This window comes from Bison bison, unplaced genomic scaffold, assembly GCF_000754665.1.
Source record: "Bison bison bison isolate TAMUID 2011002044 unplaced genomic scaffold, Bison_UMD1.0 scf7180017864053, whole genome shotgun sequence".
NCBI classification, from domain to species: Eukaryota; Metazoa; Chordata; class Mammalia; order Artiodactyla; family Bovidae; genus Bison; species Bison bison.
The window spans coordinates 1,050,534-1,060,683 of NW_011494625.1; the positions used below are offsets into that span (position 1 = coordinate 1,050,534).

At 56.1% G+C, this 10,150-nt stretch overlaps 1 protein-coding gene across 1 annotated transcript; it reads right to left on the reverse strand.

Annotated features, from left to right (window-relative positions):
* Window positions 1–1,096: 1,096 nt before the first annotated feature.
* On the reverse strand, window positions 1,097–9,885 carry NRN1 (neuritin 1). The gene is made up of 3 exons (XM_010835832.1): window positions 9,603–9,885; window positions 5,423–5,567; window positions 1,097–2,169 (listed from the first exon to the last, which is right to left on the reverse strand). Exons 1-3 carry the CDS (start codon window positions 9,655–9,657, stop codon window positions 1,941–1,943), a joined length of 429 nt encoding a protein of 142 aa, XP_010834134.1. The 5' UTR covers window positions 9,658–9,885; the 3' UTR covers window positions 1,097–1,940.
* Window positions 9,886–10,150: the final 265 nt, after the last annotated feature.

The window sequence follows — 10,150 nt, forward strand, 5'->3', positions numbered from 1 at the left end:
GACGGGCAGCGCTAATAGATGCCGCGGTTCAGAATCCTCGCCGCTTCCCTGCGCTCGGGGCGCAGGGGCGCATGTGTTGCTGGAATTCAATCCGTGGGGGGAATGCAGATTGCGCTGCGACCCACTGGGTTTGATTTATGAACGGTTACTCCAGCGATTGTTTACACATTGCATTTCAGGGCCCCCGCTCACCCTCTTAGGAACCGGCGCCGGCACCCGCGGCCGCCTCCGCAGCCTCCGTTGCGGTCCGCCAGTTTCCCCCCCCCCCCCCCCCCCGCCACGACCTCCACCCTCACTTTGTCCAGGAAATCCGACTTCGCCGCCCTGGAACCCGGGGACCCACATTCGGCTCTGCCTCCCGCAGCCTGCTCTCCTCCGGCCGTCCCAGACTCAGGGCTGCTCCACCGAGTTTACTCGCGGGCCGTTACTTCTCCGTGAGACCAAGCCGGCCAAAAATAGGGGAGGTGGAAGCAGCTCGCCTGCGGGATCGATGGGGCCCTCGCCGTTTCAGCTGAGCTGTCTTATTAATTATGAAAGGGCTCGCCCGATCCCTGCCAGGGACCACGCCTCTGGCCCCTCCGCTGGAGCCCTTAATGGTGGTTCCTCTGAGAGCTGCCTCCGGCCACCGCAGAGGAAGCGGCGAGTCGCGAGCAGGGCTCGGCCGGCAGGCCGGGGCTCGGGCTTCCGACCCGCGTGGGTCCGCGTGTGCATTCTCAGAGGCGCGCAAGGCCAGCGCCCCCAAACCTCCCCTAGGAAGGACCCCTGCCTTTTGGCTTACAGAAGTAAAATATAGCTTCCCCTTTCTCTTAAGCAAACACGATTTCAGGGAAGTGGCAAGATGTTCTGGTAACCCACGGCTTGAGGACGGTAGGTTAACAGATGGCTGGTGAGCTGGTGAATTTACCACCTGGCATCCTGTGTCCCTTCAGGGAACCCCAAGAGAACTCGCCAAGAAAGTAGGCTTGGGGCAGGAAACAGAGGACACCCCTATTCAAACAATAACTTTTATTTTATACTTCTCTATACTTTGTAGCAAATCTTTTTTTTTTTTTGCTGAATTTAATTTATAATAAACTTTTTAAATTACATCTCTCTCTTTTTTTAAAATCAAGGCTCTTTTATGTCAAAATCTTTTTTTAACTATATTTTAGATTAACATTGAACATCCCCCCCTTGTGATCTATACCGTTGGCTATTCAGGTATTACTGTATGTGGAACAGCTAAAACAAGAGGGAAAACCAAGGCAGTGGACTTCGAAAGATGCATCAACACGAGCAGGTAAAGCTTAACCTTTCAGTGACGTCAGCAGCGTTGCTTCTGGCAGCCTGCACCTCTGACCCGAGGTTTCCTCAACTCCCTCCCTCTCCCCATTGTAGCCTTGAAACACAAGGCCATCTGTCCTTTCACTTTTCTCGAGGAGAAATGTGCAGTGGAAATGATCAAAACAAGATTCTGTGTTAGAAAGACAGTGAGCGTGAATTATTCACGAGATGCTGCTCTCTTCAATGCATTTCCCTGGCCTTCTCCTCTCCTCTTTCCTGTTAGGAGGAGCCCATCATTGGTCATGTATTCACATGATTAATATAGTAGGCGGCCCAGGGCCGTTCCTGAGATTCTTGTGCCAAAAAAAAAAAAAAATTAAAGAAAAAAAAAGAATGGGGTGGGTTTGCCGTTTTCGTATTTCTGTGTGAAGACGGACTGAAGCTGAGGTCCGAGTTTTGGCTGTGCTCGCTTGCTCACTGATCGGTAACATTTGGCAAATGAAACACAAGGAACCAAACGAAATCAGAAAGAGAATCAGGATTTCCCACAATTCCCATATGAGTGTTTTCAGCATCACAGAGAATCACAACGTCCCCAAAGAACGTATGGATCTTCCTCTCGGTTTCCGGGAGCATGGCGTGAGTGCGGGCGCGCGCGAGGGGAGCCGACCCGGCGCTCAGAAGGAAAGCCAGGTCGCTAAAGCTGCCGAGAGAGACACCAGGAGCACGGGCAGCGCCGGGAGCAGGGGCCCCGCCGCCCCGTTGCCGCCGCCGCAGAGTTCGAATAAGCTGCCTTGGATGTTGAGATTTTTGGATTCTTTTCTCAGTTTATCCCACATATCTTTCGCCCCTTCTTGGCAATCCGTAAGGGCCGTGACCGTGCAGCTGTGGAAATCCTCCCAGTATCTGGCGAGGAACAGAACAGAGCAGAAGGAGGTTCACTGTGGGCGCGGACAGGACCCCGGGCCTGCGCCCACGCGAGTGTCCCCCTCGCGGCCCGGCCAAGTTCCCGGCGACCCTCCTTTCTGCAGCCCGGGGCGCCCGGTCTCTCTCCCCCTTACCCCCTCCCCCGGGACCTCGTCCAGTCCGGGGAGCCGCTGTCCAAGGTGGGGCCGCCCCTTCCCGGTCGGGTTCCGCGCCCACGGCGCCGCGCTGGCACCTGGGCTTGCGCTGACAGATTGCCGGCCTCGGCGGGCACAGCTAGGAAAACAGCGCTAAGCCGCGCAAGCTGCCGCCCATTAATGCCTCTCGGGCTTGCAGGACGGCCGGCCGGCGCGGCGCGCGGCCCTCCCCGCGGCTCCGCGCCCCCTCCCCTCGCCCTTCCTTCCCCTCCCTCCGTCTCCAAGCCGCCGCGCCCGCTCGCCTCGGCCTTCCGTCTCCTCCGCTCCGCCTTTTGTCTCCCGCTTTCCTCGTCTCCCTTCTCTCCCCTTCTTTGTCTTCGTCCTTTTTCCTCCCCTCGGGTTTCCCCCGGGGTCCCTTCGTCGCACCCTCCTCTTCCTCGCTCGCTTCGGTCCTTCGCGGCCCCTCGCCTCACCCTCCCGGCTCGGATCCGGTGCGGAGACGGCCGCCCGCCTCTGCCTCCCCGGAGTCGGTGAGTGCCAGCGCCCGTGTCCCCGGGCCGGCTCCCTCGCCTCCTCCAGCTTCCTTAACCCCTAGAGCTCAGGCCCTGCGCCCCGGGTCCCTGCTCTCCCCAACCCCTCACCCCCAGGCCTTTCCGCGGCCCTGGACCCCCGCGACCTTCGGGAGGTGGTGCCAGCCCCCCGCCCCGAGGCGCAGGGCCCGTGGCCAGCGTAGAGCCCGCCCCGCCGGCCTTCGAGGGGCCGGGCTCCCAGTCCTCCCTGCTCGCCTCTTCCGGAGCCAGTGCCTTCCTCGGCCGCTCTATCCTCCCGGGCTCGGCTTCTAGCCCCGCCCCCACAACCTTCATCCAACTTGTCCTTTTTTTTTTTTTTTTGCCCCCCTTTTCCTCTGAAAACCCAAAATAGATCTCCAGACTAAATATAATTCCAACCCGTGATCGATTCCTGGGCCGCTGTCTCCTTTCGGGGCTGGGTCGATCCGTGCCGTCTTGCTAACTCCGGTCTGGCTCCCCCTTCCCCAGGGCCCTTGGTGTCAGGTCATCAGCGAGGGCCCTCCACGAAATTTGTGCGTTCTTTCCTCCCCTCCCTCCTTTCTGCTCACCGGCCTGGACTGTAAGCACGCTGAAGGCAGGCTTTGTCCTGGTTTCCAACTCCCACCCCATCTTCTGGCTGACAGTCAAGTTATAAAGGTCTGTTGGACTGCCTTGAGCTCCGGCTGCTTTCTAATGACCTCCGTGAGTCTCTGATTTATGAGGACTGCAGGGCCTGGGGCACAGGCCTTCCAAGTTCCTCAATTTGTAATAAATACTGAGATTTAGAGAAATGGAGAGGCAGCAGGACAGCTCTCTGCATAATTACACCTCCCAAAGGATGTTTCAATCTCTCCTTTCTTTATGCATGCCCAGATGGGGACCAGGTCTTCCTGGAAGAGAGATTGGTCAGGGGAGGACAGAATCCAGGTGGGTCTGAGAGGAGGTGGGCTTCCCTGGTGACTCAGATGGTAAAGAATCCGCCTGCAATGCGGGAGACCTGGGTTCGATCTCCGGGTTGGGAAGATCCCCTGGAGGAGGGCTTGGCAACCCACTCCAGTATTTTTGCCTGGAGAATCCCCATGGACAGAGGAGCCTGGCGGGCTGTAGTCCATGGAGTTGCAGAGTCGGACACGGCTGAGCGACTAAGCACCGGCACTGAGAGGAGGTGGCCTTCAGTGCCACCAACAGAGTGGCAGTCTCTCGGCCCAGCTGTGGTCTGCCACCTCTGGGAGGGCCCCGCCCCATTTCCATTTTCCTGGTAAGAAACCAACAGCTTGGAATAAGTAAATTCTGGCAAACGATGGAGGAATTGAGAGCTGATCTCTGTTTAGGCTTTTGCCCATCTTTATAGGTACTTTCTTCCCTGTCATTAGGCATTTAGGACTAAAGCAGGTGGGTGTGCATCCCAGACCCAGCCTTTTGTCCCTTTCCTGATAGGAAAGTAGCAGCCACTTGGCTGCTGTGGTTTCTGGTGGACACCAGGGTATTGAAGAAAGCGTGTAGCAAAATTCACTCCCATTGAACTACTCAGTGCTTAACAAATAACATGCCACCCCCAAGGAATTAGGGAGAGAGGAAGGACTTGAGAATGTACAAAGGAGGGTGCAGAAAGTGGTCACTGCAACCTACGGGAAACAAGGAACACCTTTTACCTGGGCTTTACAGGAAGGGCCGTGATGGGGGTGGGAAGGGTTACAACTGTTTTTGAAAAATAAAACGAAAGTGTGTGTGCATGTGTCTTGCAGAAGATGGGGGTATTTCTAAGGTCTGCCTTAGCTGAGATGTGACTGACCCTCCACAGTACTCTGCTACCCTTATTTGCCACTGGGAGCTGTGCTTTCTAGCCAGGCTCTGGGCAAACACCCCTGGGCCTTGTTGGGCCCTTAGCTGCCCTGGGCTGGGGACACCTTGCAGATGCAGGAAGTGGGGGGATAAGCGAGGAGGATAGCTACCCTAAAGCTCCAAATTGGCTATAAACTCCACAGAGATGGTTACTGGACATTTGGGCAAAGCCGTCTGCACAAAATAAAATATTCTTTCAGTTTCTCTCCTCGAAAGAGAAAGAGGGATCTGCACTCACTTGCTGCCAGTGAAGTTTCTTGGCCTGTGCCAGAGGGGAATTTTATTAGAGGAAGGGGACAAAATAGGGGCGTTCCTTTCCTTTTAGGCAAACCTGGTAGAACTACCTAAAACGCCCCTCAAGCCAAACCAACTGTCCTGGTTGAAGTGCTCCTTCCCGCAGCAGGAGAGGAAGAGGAAGAGGGCCTCAAAGCCTGGAGAGGAGCTGCCAGCAGCTCTCGGTGGTGCCCTCTCACCCCTGGATCCGGAGGTTCCAGGGTGCGGGTTGCGCGGGCCTCTGTGCGCACGGGTCAGGGTGCGGAGCGTGGGACTGAGCCCCAAGGAAAGGATCTTCCTCTGCCCATTCCAGGCCACAGGGTCCCCTTGGGCAGGGCAGGCCCCAGCCAAGGCCTGAGGGCGGGAGGCAAGGCGCCCTCCCACCTCCACAGTGCGCCCCCAGCACCGAACCTCCGCAACAGAGAGGACACTTACGTGCACACGGTCTTGATGTTCGTCTTGTCGTCCAGGCCCTGCGGGTAGTTGGCCATGCTGTCGCCCAGCTTGAGCAAACAGTCTGAAAAGCCCTTAAAGACCGCATCGCACTTGCCCGCTGCTCTCACGGCCTGCACCAGGTACGCTGCGGGGAGCAGGGGACACTGGTCAGCGGTGCCACCACCCGGCCCTGGAGCCCCGCAGCCTGCCCCCCAGGACCCAGTGAGCATCGCCCCATCCAGCTGTGTCCAGTGGCGCCCAGGCTCGGGGCGCACCAGGGCCAAAGGTGAATGAACGGTGGGGCCCGAGAACGACTGAGCTGCAGGCAACCCAGCGTCTTCTGCAGGTGGCCCGTGCGCGCGCGTGTGGGGTTGGGGGAGTCCAGGCCTTTCCTATTTCCTACCGTGCGACCCCTGCCTGCATCACTCTCTGCATCTTTTTCGGTTTCCTTCGCTCTGTCATCTCACCTCCCCCGCCTTTTTATTTCTTTCTCCTGGCTCTCTGCTTCGCTTCCCCAACACACCCTTAGCCGGCCCATCAAGGCTCTGGAAGTGCGGTTTCCCTTTTGTGAGGTGATGGAGGGGTGTGACGGTACAGTGCAGGGGTGAGGAAGGGGCTGGGAGGCTCAGAGCTGGGAGCCGCCGAGGGCCAAGTCTGTGAACAATCCCTGGGCTTGGGGCCTGCTGCTTAGTGGGCGCTGGGCAAGCACTGCTGAACGAATAAATAAATTCTCTGGAAGCCCCCAGCAGCCACTGACTTGGATTGTTTCACTATAACAGGGATCGTCTACCGTGGAGTTCCTAGTGAGGTCCTCCTCTGCAAGCCCTACACCCCTAGACTGGGAGGGGAAAGGGTGGTCCCGGGCAGTTAGGGCCGGCAGGGTCAGGATGTGTCTGAGCTCGTGACCCCGGGTCACCTCCCCGAGGCCAGATCCCCGAGGCCGGTCCCTTGCTTCCCTCTGCCTTGCTCAGCTCCTCGGGAAAAACCAGCCCGGCTCCGCCAGCCAGCGACGAGGCGCGACCCTTCCTCTTCAAGCCCCAGCTCTGCAGCTGGGGGCCGGGTTGGCTGCCGCCAGGGGATCTCGGCCTCTGGCTCGCGGCTCCCTCCAGAGGGGCCGGGGTCGCAGCCCGGGCGGTGGCAGCAGGTGGAGGAGGAAACCCAGGGGACACCGAGTCCTTGATGCTGGTCTCAGGTCGGCCAAGCCCCGAGGCACGGGACCCGAGAGATGGGCTCCAGGCGGCGGCTGCGCTGCTGAGGCCCTTTCTCTCCATCCCAAGGCACGAACCGAGCTGAAGATGCCTAAGCCAGCGGCCAAAAGCACCCTGGGCGCCAGGAGTGCGCACGCGAAGCGCAGATGTGCGCTGCCGGGCGAGGGAAGGGGAGAGAGGGGCCTCCAGGGTCCAGGCCCTGAGCGCCCGTCGCTTCCAGGCGGCGTTCAGGGCGCCACGGCTCGCGTGTGTCTCCCGGGAGGACCGGACACCTCACCGCCCCCAGCCGCCGGTCCCTGGGCCAGGAGCAGGCAAGGGGGAAGGTGACCGAACCCGCAGAGGCCTCCGAGAGCACACCATTTGCAAACTGCTGCAGGGAGAGCGGGGCGGGCCTTAAGCTTTCTAATCCGGAACGGGAAGCTCGGGCCGATACGTCAACCTTCGTCAATCTCCCGGTCCCCTCACGAAATAGCAAGAGCCCTTGGACTGCAGTATCAGCTAGAACACTGAGCTAGAATGAAGGAATAAACGAATTTTTGTTCTAACAGAACGAGGGCGGATGAAATGAGCCCTGCGCGGCGTCCCCTGTAAACCACACCGCAAGCGCTGCTTTGCAGCGAGTAAAGGAAATAAAATACAGTCCATCCTCTCTCCCCGGCCCCCAATCTCTTCTCACCTTCATCCCTAAAACTTGGTGGCGAAAAAGCAGCACCTAAGATGCACTGACAATACTTTAAAGGGGAATTGGGTTCTCCGGGGTCGGGGAGCGGGCTGGGGGGGACGCGGGAAGCGCTTCTGCCGTGGTATGTTTTCAGGGGCTGCTGGAAACCCTTCCACAGCGCGCATGTGTGTGTGCGCGTGCGTGTAAAATAAGTCGTGAAAATTTCTGTCTTTCGCAACTCGGACTCCTCGGTCTCTAGTTGGCTGGGGAGGCCGGGGGCTTGCTCCCGGACGCGTTTGGAAGGCTCCTGCAGCGGGGCAGATCTCAGTCCGGCGACCCTGGCTGTCCTTCCTGAGCCCTGCTTCATCGAGGCTCGGGCGGGTGACCTGGGCTACTTCCCTGTCCTCCACCGTGTCCGTGTCTTGTGCCATCTCCTTCCGTTCATTCATTTGTTCGACCTCTCATTCATTCCAAACTTCCTCCCGCCTAGTCTTCATTCGCCTTCACCACCCCTCCACCTCCCCCTCTTTGCCCAACCCCCATTTTTCTTGCCAAATGTCAGTGATTTGGGACAGCTCCCAGCCATGAATTAATAAAGATCGAGCCTCCGGTTCGGGAAAGGGCAGGCATTCGGGAACAAACACACTCAATTTCAATTCCACAGCCAACAAATGGTCATTTCCCGGCTGAGGTTAATGTGTTTCAAGCGCATTTCACATGCACAGTCTCTGTCTTTTTTACCCCGTTCAAAGTAAGGTTATTTCTCACAGGGAATGCAGAGTCCCAAACCTTTGCTGATTACAAGCTCTATATCAAAAACAACTGCTGTCTCCTGCTCTGTAAAAATCTGCAGTCATTGCAAAAACCACATCCACTTATTTCCAAGATCTAAGGGATTTGTTGCAATCAGAAATGTTCTTTATTTATTGCACCTCTTTGCATGAATGTCAAAGATTCAAAACATCAAATCATTTCTTGGAATTAAAGGAAATGCCGCCGACATCCTGCATCTGTACACTCTAAAATCCCTACAATGTTCATGCAAAAAGGAAAATCAGATTCTGAAAATCCTGTCAAATGCACAAAAACCTATTGCAAAGAATCCATGTTAATGTTTAGATAACTCCAAAGCCTGTTTGTTCCACATTTCTCATGAAGAAAAATGTTATTCATTTCATCTCTTGCCCCAACCAAACCAATTCCCTAAAGCACCCCCCTCCCGCAATACTGCAAGGATTTGTCTGCAAAGAATGCTACAGCCTCAAATGACAGGAGCCAACAATTCCCTCCTCTCCAGAAAACCCATTTGAAGAGTTTCTATTTTTTCTCTTGTCCATTCTATTAATAATCTGCTTCACTTTCACTTTGAGGCTACATTAATTAATGCTCTGACCCAGCAACAGAGAAGGGAGTTTTCTCGTGTTCCCTTCCATTACGCCTTCTTTATTTTGGATGGAAAAAAAAAATATGAACTTTCAAAAGCCCCAACGACAGTGGAACTAGGACTCAAGATTCCTTAACATAAAATGGGGACTATACAAATCCATCCATAATCAATCCCAAACTAGCAAAAATTACAAACACCCAACACCATATATTGCAAACACTTCTTAACCCTTTCCCGTATATAACATACAGATGCCTGTGTGGAAAAGAAGAGGCAAACGTGCATAGAAAATTATATCCATATATATTTAGCTGAACTCAAGCTCCTTAATGATAAGCGTATTGAAAGATATACTCTGGGGTTCCCTATCATTCTCAATTTGCCCCCTAGCCCTGTCTGAGGTGCCCAGTGTGAACGCTGCAGTTAGGATATTGGGGGGGGGGCGGCGGGAGAATGACAAAGTTCTAAATGCAGCAGTCTGAGCCCCAGAATATCTTTGCATTCTGCACATAAACTTTCCAGTTCTAGCTGCCTAGCCATCTTGTTCCTGCATTCACCTTTCGACCCTTCAAAATAAAGCCTTGCAGCATGGCAGGGAGCAATGCATTTCCCCAAAGCGCACCAAACCTGGTGCACCCAAGAGAAAGAAGCAAATACGGACGTGCGCTTTGTAAAAAGAGGGGAAAGCCCCTCCAGAAAACAGCCCGCCGCACACACTTCCTGGCGAACATTTGGAGTCTCTCTCTCTCTCTTTTTTAGCAAAACCAACCCGGGACGCGCCAGTCCCTAGGAGCCATGCCCCCATCCCTGGGGGTTTGCCGGCTTCTCCGCACCCCCGGGCGACCGCGGGCCAGTCGGTCCCCCCGGGTGCCTCGGGCCCGGCCGCCCGCCGCCCTCCTCGAGCCCGGCCCGCCGTCCACTTACCTATTTGCACCGCGAGGATCAGTGAAATATATCTGCCGTTCAACTTAAGTCCCATCCTACGTTTAGTCAAACCATTTGCGACCGCAGACCTTTAAATAGTTAGTTTGGAGAACGCGGGGGAAAGCTGAAAAATAGGCATTGCCAACAAGTTCCAGGAGCGACGGAGACTTTATGCACGGGGAAGGCAGAGGGAGGAGAGAAAGAGAGGGAGCGAGGAAGGGAGAGAAAGAGAGAGAGAGAGGCCGAGGGAGGGGGAGAGCTGGGAATGGTTCACTCCATTAGGAGGGGGCGGAGGAAGTACAGCCTCACGCCCACGAGCCGGCCTGACGTGGGGGATGACACGGAACGATTTTTTTTTTTAAAATAAAGACACCTTGGTAGAGAATCGCCATTTATAGTCATCAGAAGCTCGAATTAATCAGTTATCTCCAATTAATGCGCTGTCCGAAGAGTTCTCGCCTCTCGGGGGTTGGGGGGGACCACTTCCCCAGCTCGGCGGCCACCCCCGCCTCCTCGCTGTTCCCCGGGGCCCCCCCACCCCCCCCCCC